The 17,304-nt window shown below is 36.2% G+C and overlaps 1 protein-coding gene across 7 annotated transcripts in view; it reads left to right on the forward strand.

Annotated features, from left to right (window-relative positions):
- Positions 1 to 17,304, forward strand: part of SAMD8 (sterile alpha motif domain containing 8) — a 142,935-nt gene that overhangs the window by 88,838 nt on the left and 36,793 nt on the right. For all 7 annotated transcript variants that reach the window (XR_007145404.1, XM_047825761.1, XM_047825759.1 and 4 more), the window contains 2 exons: positions 4,003 to 4,595; positions 16,637 to 16,732. Coding sequence is in view for 6 of the 7 variants with exons in the window: in XM_047825756.1 (XP_047681712.1) it covers positions 4,003 to 4,595; positions 16,637 to 16,732 (689 nt within the window). In the remaining variant the exon portion in view is untranslated. The remainder of the gene's footprint in view (positions 1 to 4,002; positions 4,596 to 16,636; positions 16,733 to 17,304) is intronic.

Consider the following 17,304-nt stretch of genomic DNA (forward strand, 5'->3'; position numbering starts at 1 on the left):
AGGGCAGGATTTTTCAACATCAGCACTCAATATCAACATCTTGAATCAGTTATTTCTTTGTTGTGAAGGGCTATGCTGTGCTTTGTAGAATGTTTAACAGCATCTGTAGCCTCTGCCCTTTAAGTGACTCCCTACTTGTAACAACCAAAAATGTCTCCAGAAATTGCCAAATGTTGGGGAGGGGGTAGCAAATTGCCCCCAGTCAAACAACTACTGCTTTAGGATTAATTTTGTCTTACTACTATGCAAGATCTTCCTATGCACTTTGCCTAATGCCCCATGAATTGTGAGATTCTTTTGTTTTTTTTTCAGTCTGTTTGGGGTAGGCATTTGTATTGGTCTTGTGTGTGTACTGAGTGTTGTTCCCTCTAATCTTTCTGGGTGGTGCTTTTTTCAGTCCTGTTTTGTTTCCTCGTGTGTATGTGATGATCAGCATTTTAGCTGCATATTCAAAGGACAATCTCTGCAGATCTCTGGGGTCTGTCTTAGTCTTTTCAGGCTACTATAACAAAAATACTGTAGACTGGGTGGCTTAAACAAAGCACACTTATTTCTCACAGTTCTGGAGACTGAGGAGTCCAAGGTCAAAGCCCAGCAGATTTGGTATCTGGTGAGAGAGAGCCTGACTCTTGCTTCATAGTCATCTTCTAGTTATGTCTTTAGGTGGTGGAAGGGGTGATAAAATTCTCTGGAGTATCTCTTAAAAGGCAACTAATCCCATTTATGAGGGTTCTGCCCTCATGACTAGTCACCTCCTAATTGGGGGGTTAGGATTTCAATATATGAATTTTGGAGAGACAAAGCATTCAGTTTATAACAAGTTCTCTGTCTGTGCATCTTTCTCTTCTCCAGTAATCTGTGTCATGAACACTAGCCACCTGGATCTCCCCAGACCCTCAGCTCTATCTCCTCAACTCAGCAAGTCCACTAGCCCTCACCCATTTTGTGTCCTGTGTCACACATGACTTGGAACCTCTCAGGGCAGTAAGCTGGGGCAGTAGGGTTCACTTTGTATTCTGTCTGGCAGCGATCTTTTTTGTCTGATACCCAGTGTCTTGATGCTGGTTTTTCTTTCCCATGTATTTTGTCTATTATTTGGTTATTTGTGGTGGGAGGGTAAATTTGGTCCCTCTCATTAAATCTTGGTCAAAAATGGAGTCCCTTTAAACCTTAATTGATTCATATTAATTATTGATTAAAGCTGAAAGTGTTCTTAAACACTAACTTAATTTCATTTTTTTGGATTTATATGAAACTCATAGCCATCATATCTTTGTTCAAAATTTCCTGTTCCATGTAGTTTCTATGGCACAACATAAATACTAAATTGGCCCTAAAGCCTTTTATCATCTTTTTAATATACCTCTTTAGTGCAGGTTTTCACAGTGTTACATAAATACGGGCCTCTAACTATATGTAGTAGCATACAATTAAAGGACATGTCCTGACCTGATGAAGCACATTAGTGGAGTGTGTCATGTTTTTAGGACATTGCCACAGCAGGCTCAAAGACTTCCAGAAGGCTTCCTTGTGTTACTCGTTTTGTAGCAGCTAAAACACCAGCGTCAAACTCTGATTGTTGGCCCAATTGAGAGTATAGAGAACTGGTGATCTAAGACAGGGGGAAAAAAAGAAAAAAACAAAGAGAAGATCATTTTGAACAGTGTATGAGACAAAACCGTACTGAAGGATAATGCTATAAGGATGGGAGTGACTTGGAACCCATTGGTGGTAAGCTGTTTGAGAAAGGAGAAAGGTAGCAGAATAGAAAATAAAATGACAGAAGAATCCAGCCTTGTTTTGTGGGAGATGAACTTCGCAAATTTGCTACATCGTAACTGCTGCAGAGTTTGTATGTAACAGGTGTGGTTGGATATTCAAAGATGAAGAAATTTATTCAGAGCATATCTTTGGGGAAGAGATATGTATGTAGTGGGTGGGGTGAAACCATCTGGATATATATATGAACTAAAACATACCAAAGTCATTTTAATGGAATTTTGTATATATGTGATAACTTACATAAAATGATACACATCAGTGTGTATAAATTCAGTGTGGTAAACTGCATAAAACATGTTTGGGATGGCGATGATATACTGTAGCTAAAAAGAGCTGAGTAAGAGTTTATGTAGCTCTTTAGTACATAAGAATTAGGCAGCTTTTTAAAGCATACAGATCCTTATAGGCAGATGTGCTGTTAATGTTCTAAGACTGAAAAGCTATTGTGGATTGATAATATGAAAAACTCTGTTTGGAAGCAAAATCTGATTAAAGTTTCCAAAAATTAGGATTGCTTTTTAGTAATTAAGAAATAAATATTTAATAAGCATTTCTTGTTGCCTGAATATTTTTGATGGTGTAAGTGGTGGTGCTCATGTAGTTAAGTATCTGCCTTTTTCAAGTGTTTGTAAGTCTTCATGGCAAGAGTTTGTGTGGGTAGGGGAAGAATGTAGAACAGTAGCAGTTTTTTTACTTTTCTCAACATAAGTAAGCATAGAAGATTTATCATAGTCAAAAGTGCATATTATAAGAAAATGATAAACACCAAAATCAAGAATTATTTCATCTGGGAAGGGGAGGAAGGGGACAGTATCAGGGAGGGACATTCAATTGTATTGATGTTTTGTTTTTGGCCTTTTAAAGCAAACTTTTGAAATATAGTTTAACATACGTAAAGTGTAGATCATAAGCATATAGCTTCTTGAATTTTTATAAGATGAACATAACCTGTATGACTAATACCCAGATTAAGAAACAGAACATATATTGGAATTATTTGATATTTTTTCAAACTGGGTAGTGGACATTTGGGTATTTCTTATGTCATTCTTTATTTTTTTGTTGTTGTTATGCTTTAAAGTTTGCCTACTATGTTTTTTTAAAAAAATCGTTCCCCCCTCTCTCTCTCTCTCTCTTTACCCCTCGTGGGATTCTCTCTTTCTCTGCTCCCTCGCTCACTTGCACCTTCTCTCTCAAAAAAATTAATTAAAAAATCATCTCAGAAGGAAATAAGATCTTTAAAAATATGGAAGATGTCAGAAAACCCACATGCTTTAGTAACTGAGGAAAATACTTCAGGGAAATAAGTTTTTTCCATGTAGGCCTTTGTCTCCTGTGTTATCTTATAAACCTGATAGAGGCCCAAGTTACTGAAAGTTTTAGAATGGAAAAAGAACATAAACAGAACTATGTGGATCAAAGTAGTAAAAATAATTAGTACATTTTCAGATAGTACATTATTGGCCTTTTACAATCACAACATAAAGTTTGGGTCCTCAAATATGAGTACATTGAAATGACAGTTTTCTTTTAAAAATTTTATCACTGAAATCTCAGTGATAGTTTAAGAAGGAAATTTCTTATTTAGTTCTATAATGGTATATTCAAAGTATGGAAAGAAATGAGCTAATAAGATACTTATATCTAGTTTATAGGCTTTATATCTGTTTAGAAATCATTTGTGTAGTGGGTAGAAATACTCTTAATCTAAGGGGTTTCCTAAAACTAGTTCTCTATCTACCTTGGTGGTGTTTCTTGTTTTTGTTTTCTCATTTTAGAGAAGTGGGAAATACTTATTCCATCAAACATGAAGATTTCTAAAATTTGATTAATTTTTATGTATTAGGTATCTTTCTGTATCTCATTTTAAGAAAAGCATTAAAATGAGATTTTTCTCAATTCTCAGCAGTAGGCTTTTTCTAATGAAGTTACACTTGCTATGGTTTGGAAAGGCCATTTGTACAGTAATTTTTTGTAAAAATGTTTAGTCATTAGCCTTCTTCTGTGGGGGCCATATCATACAATTATTAGAATGTTAATCTACTGAAAACCAATCATTTGGGGTTGTTTTTTTTTTTTTCCTTTTTACTCTCTTCTAGAAGCCAATAGATCAGAGTAGAAAAATTATTGTTTCTGGTATGTTTACGTGTATTTGGTCTTTAAAGGAGTAGTTAGGACACACTGAAGTTTTTGTTTTGTTTTCCTGATTTCCCTGGACAGGCAGTGGAAAAGGAAATGGCTGTTCCTAATCACCTCTGCATTCGCCGCTGGACTACCAAGCATGTAGCTGTTTGGCTGAAGGATGAAGGCTTTTTTGAATATGTGGACATTTTATGTAATAAGCACCGACTTGATGGAATCACATTGCTAACATTGACTGAATATGATCTCCGGTCTCCTCCTCTGGAAATCAAAATCTTAGGGGACATTAAAAGGTTAATGCTCTCAGTCCGAAAATTGCAGAAAATACATATTGATGTTTTAGAAGAAATGGGATACAACAGTGACAGTCCCATGGGTTCCATGACACCTTTCATCAGTGCTCTTCACAGCGCAGAGTGGCTCTGTAATGGAGAGCCTTCACATGACTGTGATGGACCAATCACTGATTTGAATTCTGATCAGTACCAGTACATGAATGGTAAAAACAAACATTCTATTCGAAGATTGGACCCAGAGTATTGGAAGACCATATTGAGTTGTATATATGTTTTTATAGTATTTGGGTTTACATCTTTCATTATGGTTATAGTCCACGAGCGAGTGCCTGATATGCAGACCTATCCACCACTCCCAGATATATTCTTAGACAGGTAAGTTTTGTTTCTAGTTGCCAAGTTTGCAGAAGGTTGCAATCACAGCAATGATAATATAGTTATGATAATTATGTTGTTTGTTATTATTTTGGTTGATACATACTTTCTATTTATCTGGTAGCATATGAAGATATGCTTTGAAGTCGCTTTTTTTTTTTTTAAGTTTATTTATTTTTGACAGAGATAGAGTATGAGCATGAGCTGGGGGAGGGGCAGAGAGAGAAAGAGGGAGACTCAGAATCTAAAGCAGGCTCCAGGCTCCAAGCTGTCAGCACAGAGCCTGATGCAGGGCTCAAACTCACAAACTGTGAGATCATGACCTGGGCCAAAGTCATACGCTTAACCGACTGAGCCACCCAGGTTCCCCTGTCTTAAAATAAATTAGACCTTAAGCCTGTGTGAGTGGGAAAAGCCACTGCTTGATTTATTTTTTTTATAGCTATATTATAGCTCCTTGGGCAGTTCACATTTTAAAAGGGTTTCCTGGAATGGTGTCTATAATAAATGGAATTTGGTTACCTTTTCTTGATGAATGGGGTTTAAAAGCTTTTCCAAAAATACGGGGAAGGCTCCTGTATCACCAAATAAATTGGAATTATCACAAATAATACAAATTGATTCATTGATAGTATCCTCTTGTTTTTATGAAGTGTTGCATGCATAAAAAAGAATATAGTATATGCATATGAAAAATAAGAATAGAACAAAACTCAAAAGTATTAGTTTTTATATTTGTTATTTTAAAAATCTGTTTCAAGTTTGTAGAACTTTACTGATTGTTTTCATAAAATGTTTACCCTTCTGAAAGTGCCTTGTAGAATGTTTTTTTGCTTAGAATGTGTTTTTTTTTTAATGAAGTGAATTAAAGTATTTGTGTTGAGATGGCAAAATGATGTACATATCACATATTTGTCCTCACAAACCCCGATTTAAAGTGTAGTAAAGAGGTTTTTGTTTAAGTTGTAAGCCTACAAGGATGCAGCAGATAAGAGAGGAGAGAGTAGCCATACATTTTTGGAAGTTTGAAAGTAGGTGGATGAGTGGCAACAAACAGACCTAAAATAATCAAATTCTAAAACAGCAATTAGGAAAAATGAGAACCAACCCAATCTATATTGCAGATTTCTCAAAACTCTGGATATTGCAGGTGAAAGGGTGGTGCTAAAAGAAGAATCTAATGAAAGCTGTTGAAGAAACTGTTAGATCCCTATATCTCCTCCCCTATTCTATACAGTTTTCCCAATTATAAACAGAAGACCCTAAGGAAGTAAGGAAGAAAGCATATGGATATCTAAGGAAAGAGTATTGGAGGTAGAGGAAACAAGTTGTTCCTTGCTCCTTGTTCTTTGTTTCAAGTTGTTTCCTTATTCCAAGTTGCAACACAGGTTGCAGAAATCCTGAATTGGTAGGGTACTTAGCAGGTTTAAAGAACAGCAAATGAGAGCTGGGAAGAACAGTTGGAGATGAAGTTTGAGAGGAAACAGGAATCCAGATTGTATAGTGACTTGTAGATTATTGTGTGGATTTTAGCTTTCATTCTGAATGAAAAGGGAAGCCATTGGAAAGTATTTTAGAGAAGGAGTGATCTAACTTCCATTTTAAAAGGTAACTCTAATTGTTGTACTGAGAATAGCCTGAGTGTGGACGTGAGTATGGCCAAATAGGGGTTAAATTATTGAATTCACCTTGACAAAAATGAGGTGCATTGGATGAGGATAGTAGTGGTAGAGATGGTGTGAAAGAGTCAAGTTCTATTTATATATTTAGAAAGCGCAGCCAACAAGATTTGCTGATGGATTTGCATGTAAGGCATAAGAAAAAGAAAAGTCAAGGATTACTCGAAGATTTTTGACCTGACCCTTTGCAAGGATGGAGTTGCCCTTTACAGAGATGGGAAGACAGCTGACTTGGAAAGAAATGTAAGGATTTGGTTTTGGACATGTCAGATTGAGATATCTTTTACACCAAATCATTATGTCAAGTAAGAGATGGAAGGATGAGTTGGAGTTCAGAAAGATGTAGGCTGAAATTTGGAAGTTACCAGCACAGGTAAAGCTGTGATGTTAGATAAGGTCTTCTAGCGAGTGAGTTAAAAAGTGGGAAGATTAAAGATTGAACCCAAAAACATTCTTTTCTTTTTTTTTTCTTTTTTTAAATGAGTGGCCTGTTTTATATTTCCTTATTATTTTTTTTAATCTTTTACATGTTTATTTTTGAGAGAGAGAGAGAGAGAGAGGGAGAGGGAGACGGAGCATGAGCATGGGAGGAGCAGAGAGAAGGAGAAACAGAATCCGAAGCTGTCAGCACAGAGCCCAATGTGGGGCTCCAACTCACAAACCATGAGATCATGACCTGAGCCAAAGTCAGACAGCTAACCAACTGAGCCACCCAGATGCCCCCAAGCCCAAGAACATTCTAACAGAAACCAGAGAAGTAAGGCAAAACCAGTAAAGAAGACTGAGAATGTCAGGGCAGAGAGAGAAAGTAGTATCCTGGAAGCCAAGTTAAAAAAAAGTATTGTAAGAGGGCAGGAATAATTAATAATTAGCTGTTTTTAAGTGTATTCAGGCATCAAGTAAAATGTGGATAATTGACCATCAGATATAGCAACATTGACCTTCACAAGAGTTAGTAAAAGCAGAAGCTGATTGTAATGGGTTCAAAAGAGAATATGAGACTTACTGAGATTTACCTAATGGGATATAATCCACAAATAGGAAACATATGCTCATTGTGACAGTTGCTCATTGTGACATTATTTGTAGTAATTGCAAATATTGGAAATAATATAAATGCCTATCCTTGGAAACCTGGTTGAATATAATACTCTGCATAGCAGAGTACTACTAAATCACAAAGAAGAGTGAGGAAGGTTTTTAAGAACTGATATGAACTAGTTTTAAGTGTGAAGCAAGGAAAATATAAAATGAGCGAAACAGCTCTTGTTCCATAAATCAAGGAAGTGCATAAAACCAATGAAAGCATGTCAGAAGAACATATGAGCTGGTTTGAAGGGACTTGCACTGATCAAACTAGGGCAATTAAAACATCCAAAAGCATAGTGATGGTAATGGATTCTAATATATTGAGTAAAAGAAAGAATTTGTGAATCCATAGTGATAAACAAAAAATGGTCTGGCAAGAGGGGAAATTCTTCAAGAATGATACCAGCAAATAAACATGGATGGCCTATTTTGCAACATCCAGCATAGTAATTGATTCAGGCAAGTCATCAGTGGATGCTAAAATCATTAGGTGAAAGATCAAGGATGTTCACATGATTTGAAAATAATCATCTCACATACTACTTAATTATAGGAAGAATAAGGTAGCTTTCCAGTGTCATGATCTGACATGCATTGTTTTAACCAAATGATCAAATGTAGCATTTCAAACTGACATGTGCATTGGATGTGATGTTCACAGTATCAACTATATAATAATCTTGCCCCTCCAAATGTAACCTAAGTCTAATCATGAGGAAATTATCAGACAAATCCAGAACAAGGAACAGTCTAATAAGACAGCTGATCTGGACTCTCCAAAAATGTAGATACTATAGCAAACGGAAGTCAGGCAGAGAGAATTGTAGGGATATTGAAGAGCTGTAACCAAGAGCAATATATGAACTTTAATTGGAACCTATATCAAGAAAAAATATATACTGTTGATATTTTGGGGACATTTAGGAAATTTTGGGTATGGACTTCATATTAAACAATGTTGTCTAACAATCAGTGTTACAGTTTCCTGGGTATAATAGTGTATTGTGTTATGAAAAGGATATCCTTTTTCCCAGGAGAATCATGTTGTAGTATTTAGGAGAGAAGTGTCATAATGTCTGCAACTTACTTTGCAGGAGGTGGGTTCAGGTTCTTCCAAAACAGTATGTGTGTGTGTGTATGTAGGTATGCATAGAAAGAGTGAAAAAAAATAAATGTGGAAAAAATGGTAATTATTGTACGGTGGATTTAAGTGAAGACCTTAAAGTATTTATTCGTTCACTTTTCATAGCCAAGAAAAGTTAAAAAAAAAAAATTGGTTAGAGTTGATAAGAGAGAAAAAGAATAGGAAGAGAGAAATTGGAAACAATCAAATCTTAAAAGGTTTCCTGTAAAGGTGGTAGAGAAATGGAGCTGTATCTTGGACAGAGAAGGAAAGGATAGAGAGTCACCAGGATTTTAGTTTGGGATGGGCTATATTATAGTATGTTTGTTGTATTGATGATAGGAATGGCCCAATTTAGGCGGAGGGGAATGATGTTAGGAGGAAAGAGATGGACATGATCAGAGTCATGTCCTTGAGTAAATGAAAAGTGATGGGATCTAATGGGTAGGAGAGGTTGGTTTAGGCACATGGATTGTTCATACATAACAGAGAAGATAGAAAATACAGAAGCACACTGTTAGATGTGATGATAGAGCATGAGGAAGTGCTCTCCTGATTGTTTTTATTTTCTCTGCAAATAGAGAGTTAACAATGGAGAGAAAAATGGCAGTTTGAGGAAAATGAATGGGGTGTAAAATAGTCACCTAGAAGAGTGAGTAGACTTGTGTGATGTAGTAGCAGCACTGATGGCCTCCTTGAAGTTAGTAGTCATGTTGGCATGATGTATTTTTACTACCTCACTCAAAGAGGTGGATGGAATAGGTGGATAACTGGATTTAATAAGCAGGGTTGAAGGTTTGCTAGGCAGCATGATGAAGGAAGACCAGGCAAGGGAGTGATTATAATGACTGACCATGGACTCAGGTGGATAAGAAGGGACACGAGGAAATGAGATAGGTGAAGAACAGTGAAAATGTTGTAAGATCAATGGATTTTAGGTCTCAAAATTATTGAGGTTGGGAGTACTAGAAGGAATAAGCTGGAAAGCAAAGAGGTGTTGGTTTATATAGGATTCTTGAAGATTATGAAAAATAATCTTAGTAATGACAAGATCCAAGTTATAACCATGGGTGCAGGTCACTGAAGCAGAGTAAAAGACAAGGCCAAAGGAGAAGTAAAAAGATAAGCGAGAAGAACACAAGTTACAATAGAAGTTTTAGAGAAAGTGACAGTGAACCAGAAGCTGAAGTCTTCAAGAAATGAGAGAATGGATGCTGAGGTTCAATAGATGCCTATAACCAAGGTGTAGTGGGAGAAAGGTGGAAAAATGACCTGAGAGAGAAATGAGGATTTTATTTTAAAGTGTACAATTTAGTGGGTTTTATTATATTTACAAAATTGTGCAACTATCACCACTAATTCCAGAATATTTTCATTACCCCAGAAAGAAACTCCTATCCATTATCAGTCTCATTCCATTCCCTCCTCCTTCCATTCCCTGGAAACCACTAATTTACTTTCTACACCTGTGAATTTGTCTGTTCTGGACATTTCATATAAATGGAATCATACAATATGTGGCCTTTTTTGCGTGTGATTGGCTTCTTTCATTTAGCATAATTTTTCAAGATTCATCCATATAGTAATATGTATCAGTGCTTCATTCCTTTTTATTACAGAATAATACTCCATTGTATGGATATATACTACATTTTGTTTATCATTAATCAGTTAATGAATGTTTGGGTGTGTCCACTTTTTGGCTGCCATCAATGCTGCTTATGAACATTTGTGTACAAAATTTTGTGTAAACATATATGTAATTTTCAGTTTGTAATGGGGATATGAAGCCAAATTTTGCCTAACTCCCTATAGTGCCACCCACTATAAATCTTCATGCTCTTAAGCATTGAAGCTTTATTCATAGGAGAATGGTAACAGGTGCTATCAGTGTTTTTCCTGTGTACTCTCAGATCTCTTTCATTTTCTTGCATGTGGACGCCCCCAACATCCAGTAAATGTATCTGTGTTGGAGAGCTGCATCTGGGCTGCTGAATACATTTTGCCTGCTTGGAAAGAGAGGCAAACATGCTTAGGAATTTACATCCCTCCAGCAACGGCCTTTAACTAATGACTGATGAGATAGGGTATAAATATTTTATTTCTCTTCACCCTAATTGGGACAACTTTTAGGTCAGACCTACACTGTCTCCCAAAGTCCCCATAGGATTGAGCCATAATTACCCTTGCCATAGTTAACCCCACAAGCCTTTATTTGATGGCTCACTTTTACCCTGCTTCCTTGCCTTCCTAATCTCATTTTTTTACTACCCTAAGGTTTTCCCTTGGGAACACTCCTAATCACTTTCACACTGATCTTTGTTTAAAAATCTGTTTCTGAAGCTTATGTTACACAATTTCAAGACCTTCAGTACACCTTAAACAGAAAATTAGGAGATAGGGATGCCTCTATAGGCAGGCCCACTTAAAACAGTGAGAAAGGATAGCTGATAGCCATACTAGTAACAGAAGAACCAGAAGCACTATAAAAAGCAAACATAAATAATGGAAAAACTACTCTAGCCTGGAGCTTAACCTTCATTTCTCAGTAATCCTGAGGTCATTATCATATTCAGTGTAATAATCAGTGTTCATAATCATGATTATTACCAAGTAATGGTAATAATTACCAAAGTTAAATTTTTATCTGGGAAAAAAGAGGTATGTACATGTATAATGCATTTTAGATAACTTTGTATCAAAATAAATAATGAGATCTTGAAAAAACATTTCCTCACAACATTCCACTAAAATAACAGTAAAAAGGAGATGGAGGGGAACCCTATAATCCTATGAAGGCAAAAGTAATGATAATGATGAATATTTGGAAAGTAGGAAGTTGAGGGCCTATTATAAGATTAGGAACCGGAGCTAGCAATGTCCAAAAGGGGAGTTTGTGTTGCAGAGCTCCAGAAAAACTCTCTAAACAGATGGCACCAGGTATCTGTCACAACCAGGTACAAATAGGAGCCAAATATGGGAGAATTGGTTGAAAAGCTTTTAGACTTGCTCTATTCCAACAGAAGATAGATGGTATAGTCTCCAGAGTAGTTAAATGTGAGGGACTCTGGGCTCATGAGAACAAAGGTACCTAGATGTGTTCAAGGCGATTACTATAAATTTACATACTGATCACTGAAACTTCTAGCTCCCTTCCTTAAGTAGCCAGACTTCTTATCCCCATTCCCTCCCAGCACCAGTCATCTCAGCAGAACAGATCCCTCTCCTTGGAAAACCTACACAAGAGAAAAGGACTATAGATACAATGGTAAGGGAGATATCCCTATCTCATCAACCAGACCCCTTTATCACTCTACCATGAAACCCACAACGTGAGAAGCTCAATCTATGCGCACAGAGCTTCAAATTATTTTTTTAGTGCTTCACTGTCAAATATGAATGGTCAAGAATGATCAGACATTTAAGGACAAAAGACCAATGCAAACAAAAAAGCAACATGGGAAACACAAAATAGCATAAGAACACTTCAAAAAATAAACCGTATTCTCACAGATGAGATGTTATGTTGCATTTTATGAGACAGTAACAGTAGGCTATAAAAAAGGAAAATTCAGAAGAAAAAAAGCTTTTGGAAAATTAAAAATGAAAGTAGAAATTTAAAATCCAGCAGAATAATTGGGATATAGATTTGATAAATTGCCCTGTATGTAGAACAAAAATGATAAGTAGAGGAGAAAAAGTAAGATCAATCCATTTGGCCCAACAGTGAACAAATAAGGGTATTAGAAAGAATACATAGAGAAAATGAAGGGGAAGATATTATTTAGGATATAATAAAGGAAATTTCCTGAATTCAAAGGATGTGACTTTCCAGATGGAAAGGGCCCACTGAATAAGAAATGGAAAATTTTATAACACTGGATTTTAGACTGAAGATCCTAAAATTTAGCTTGTTTTTTTTTAATTTATTTTTTTTAATCTTTATTTTTGAGAGAGAGAGACAGAGTGCAAGTAGGAGAGGGACACAGAGAGAGGGAGGCACAGAATCTGAAGCAGGCTCCAGGCTCCGAGCTGTCAGCACAGAGCCCGATGCAGGGCTTGAACTCACAAGCTGTGAGATCATGACCTGAGCTGAAGTCAGAAGCCCAACCTACTGAGCAACCCAGGTGCCCCCTAAAATTTAGCTTCTTAAGAGACAGAACAAGTAACATAGAAAAGATTGGAAATCTAAATAGCATCAAATTCTTTGCAACAGTGGAAGCTAGAGGACAAGACCTTTAACTTTCTGAGACAAAATAATATCTTAGAATTCTCAGTCCAAGCAAACTACCAATTAGTTATAAGGTTAGACCGAAGGATAGTTTTTAAATTTTTTTTTAATTTAAATTCAAGTTAGTTAACATATAGTGTAGTATTGGTTTCAGAGTAGAATTTAGTGATTCATCACTTACATGTAACACCCAGTGCTGATCCCAACAAGTGCCCTCCTAATTAATGAGTGTCACCCATTTAGCCCATCCCCCCACCTACTCCCCTCCAGCAACCCTCACTTTGTTCTCTGTAAAGAGTCTCTTATGCTTTGCCTCCCTGTTTTTATCTTATTTTCCCTTTCTTCCCCAATGTTCATCTGTTTTGTTTCTTAAATTTCACATGAGTGAAATCATGCTATTTGTCTTTCTCTGACCTATTTGGTTTAGTATAATATACTCTAGTTCCATCCACATTGTTGCAAATGGCAAGATTTCATTCTTTTTGGTCACCGAGTAATATTCCATCACACACACACACACACGCACACACACACGCACACACACACGCACACACACACACACACCACATCATTATCCATTCATCAGTCAGTGGACATTTGGGCTCTTTCCATAATTTGACTATTGATAGCGCTGCTGTAAACATTGGGGTGCATATGTCCCTTTGAATTAGCATTTTTGTATCCTTTGGAAATACCTAGTAGTGCAATTGCTGATAGACCCAAGGATATTTTTAAGTTTTCAAGTCTCAAAATATTTACTTTCCAATCCCACAGCTACTAGAATTGCTAAAATGAAAAAAATTGATGATAACGCCTGATGAGGATTCAGAGGAACTGATAATCTCATACATTGCTGGTAGAGATGCAAAATGACAGAACTGCTTTGAAAACAGCTTGATAGTTGTGGTGTTTTTTTAATAATCTGTTTTTTATTTTAGAGAATGCAAACAGGGGAGAGGAGCAAGAGAGAGAGAGAGAGAGAGAGAGAGAGAGAGAGAGAGAGAGAATCCTAAGCAGGCTCCATGCTCAGCATGGAACCTGACACAGGGCTTGATCCCATGACCTTGGGATCATGACCTGAGCCGAAATCAAGAGTCAGACACTAAACCGACTGAGCCACCTCGGCGCCCCCTGCTTGATAGTTTCTTAAAAAGTTAAACATATCCTTAACATAACCCTTAACAGTTTCACTTCTAAGTATTTACCTAAGAGAAATGAAAACATATATCCATGCAAAGACTTGTATGTGGTCTTTATTCAAAACCACGCAAAACTGAATATATCCAAATATCCATTACATATCCGAAATACCCATCAACCAGTGAATGGAAAGGAAATGGTAGATAAAGAAAGGGTAAAGAATTATACATGCAGTATATATGGGTAGATCTGAAATATATTATACTAAGTGAAAATAGGCAGATACAAAAGGTATCTAGATAAATACTGTGTGATTCCATTTATATGCCATTCTGAGAAAGGCAAACCTATATAGGACAGAAATCAGTTGACTTGTTGTCCCAGAGCTAGAAGTGAGAGAGGGGGTTGACTACAGAGGGGCACAAGGGAACTTTTTGGAGTAATGAAAATATTCTATATCTTTATAGTGGCGGTAGTTACGTGACTGACAAATACATTTATCAACCTCATTGAACTAACTACACAGCTAAAAGGGATGAATTTTTTTGGGTTGTAAATTAAACGTCAATAAATCTAACATTAAAAAAAAGTTTGTCCTTCAGCCTGTCTTTCTCAGAAAACGAATGGAGGAAAGAATCAACACTAAAGAGTAAACTGAAAAAGACGAGTACTTGGATTCAGGAAACAAAGAATCTAATATAGAAAAGAGGAGTTTACAAGGTGAAAGTCGAGTTTTACTTCAAAAAGAGCCATACGGGCAGACTAGAAAATGCAACCGTACTGTGTGATTCCATTTATATGCCATTCTGGGAAAGCCAAACCTTGATCATGACCAAACCTACTAAATTTGAAAAAAAAAAAAAAAAAAAAAAGAAGAGCTCTAAGAGAGATTTCCCCAAAAGGAAAAATTGAATTGGTAGAATAGTTTGAAGCTGAATTGATGATAGGCACATAAGAAACAGAGCAAACTAAAAAAAAAGAAAAGAAAAGAAAGAAAGAAAGAAAGAAAGAAAGAAAGAAAGAAAGAATTTTTAGCTCTAGAGAATTATAAGAATTTCTACAAGAAAGGGATTTAATTGTTGTTCTCTACTGACTCAGCTGCAAATGGTATTTAGAAACTTAAGTAAAAGCCAAAAATTATTTTTTAAAAAATTGTGAAACTGTAGAGAATAGGGGAGAGAAAATGGACTGTGGGAGCTAAGAGATATAATGCTAAATAAAACACAAGAGTGAAAGTAATTGCCTCTGGGAAGCAAGAATTAGGTAGAGGGTGGGGCAGAAATGTATTTTCATCCTAAACATTGTAAAATTGTTTTATATATATATATATATATATACACACACACACACACATACATACACATACATATATATACGTACACACATATATACATATGTATTATTTTTAAATGTTCATTTAAAAATTTATATAGTTAAAAGTCTTTTAAAGGAATTTTTCTTTTATTTAAAAATTTCTGATATGTGATAACCTTTTCCCCTAGTAATGCGAGATAAATAAGGCAGCAATAGATTAAAAATACGTAAGAGGAATCTTTTGAGGTAACAAATGACAAGTCCCTGACTAAAGATGATGTATTCTCTTCACTTTGAACAAGGTTTGGTTGGATAAAACTATTAATACCTTTCTTTCAGATTTCATGTTTTATTTTTAAAGATACGTTTATTTCCTTAGTTATAAAATTAATACATTGTACAAAAAATTTTAGTGGAAATGTACAAAGAATAAAAATAAGACAATCAGGGGTGCCTGGGTGGCTTAGTTGGTTAAGCGCCTGACTCGATTTCAGTTGAGGTCATGATCTCACAATTTGTGAGTTCAAGCCCTGCATCAGGCTCCATGCTGGCAGTGTTGAGTCTGCTTGGAATTTTATGTCTCTCTCCCTCTCCCTTTCTCCCCACCCTACCCCATACCCCGCCATAGCTCACGTTCTCTGAATCTCTCAAAGTAAATAAATGGAAAAAAAAAAAAAAAAAAAAAAGACGATCACCTGGAGATGATATATTTGCACTAATTCATTTCCACCTTTATCTCCTTTCCCCCTCTGTCTTCTCTTTCTCCTCCTTCACTCTTTTTATTTATTTATTTTTTAAGATTGTAAGTAATCTCTATACCCAACATGGGGATCAAACTTAAACCTCAAGATCAAGAGTCACATGCTCTACTAACTGAGCCAGCCAGGTGCCCCTTTCTCTTTCTTTTTAAATTAGGAAATGTGACATGTATTTTACTAGTGAATAACCACAGGAGCTGTGGATTTCGTGAGGAAAGAGGGGTCAATGGAAACAATAGAAGAAAACAAGGATATAAAACAAAGGAGGGCAGAAAAGGGAGTAAAAACAATTTACTGCCTCTAAAATAAAACCAAATTAAAAAAAAAATTGCTATAGGGAGAAAAGAGTCAAGTTCAAGCCCCAATTGTCTGGATTCTGCAGTTAGCACATCATGCAGGAGGTGAACCCTTTCCCATTGATTTTTGTGGGCAGTTTTGTATCCAGGTCTACCATTCTACGGGGGGGGGGGGGAAGAAAAGGATTGTCACCTCTTCACAGAGAACCATTAATTGGGAATCAAAAACAGCAAAGAAGTTTTGATAAATGAGATATTTGATGAAACAGATCTTTCCCCCAGGTTCTTTAAATATCCTCTCCTAAAAGAGGTAAAAGTTATAGAAATAAATTTTGAAGAGTATCATGTTGCAAAAGGTGTCACATACATGCACTTCTTGTCAGTATGAAATGTAATTTTTTTCTCTTTCAGTGTTCCTAGAATCCCATGGGCCTTTGCCATGACAGAAGTATGTGGCATGATTTTGTGCTATATTTGGCTCCTGGTTCTTCTTCTCCACAAACACAGGTACCTCAGTTATTCCATTAAAAGACAAAATGTTTTTACTGTCTTGGATATAGTTCGTCAAACCTTGTTTCTCCCTTTGTAGTTTCCTTGTTAATTTCCTTTAGCCATTATGGAAAATGTTTTGGGTTTGATCAACAAGAAAGTCACTGTGAGGTAATACCTCCATATTTAGTTACATTCTGAATGTATTCTGAACACAAAGATCAGAGTTGGCAATGTTCGGCCATTAGCCAATCGCTAACAGTCTAGCTTTAAGTTTCTTTGGAAACAAACCGGAAATATCACTTTTTGTGGAAGGATAGAAACTCCTCCAAAGATGGTCTTTGGACAAGGATAGTGCTTGAATGGAAGACATTGTTCTCTGCTTGCAGGAGGCTCATTAGAAAAGGGATTATTTTGCACACCATGCACATCTGTCTAGCCAGTGTGGTTTGCTTAAGATGGTGTAGGAAATTGATGAATAGAGAAAGTGCTTCTTTGGCACTTCCACTAAGAAATATAAAGGAAAAAAAATTTTTTATTAAAAAAAAAAAGTATAAGGGAGGCTTCTTTCCTACTTTAGTGAGAGGAAA

The sequence above is a fragment of the Prionailurus viverrinus genome, chromosome D2, assembly GCF_022837055.1.
Source record: "Prionailurus viverrinus isolate Anna chromosome D2, UM_Priviv_1.0, whole genome shotgun sequence".
Taxonomy (NCBI): Eukaryota; Metazoa; Chordata; class Mammalia; order Carnivora; family Felidae; genus Prionailurus; species Prionailurus viverrinus.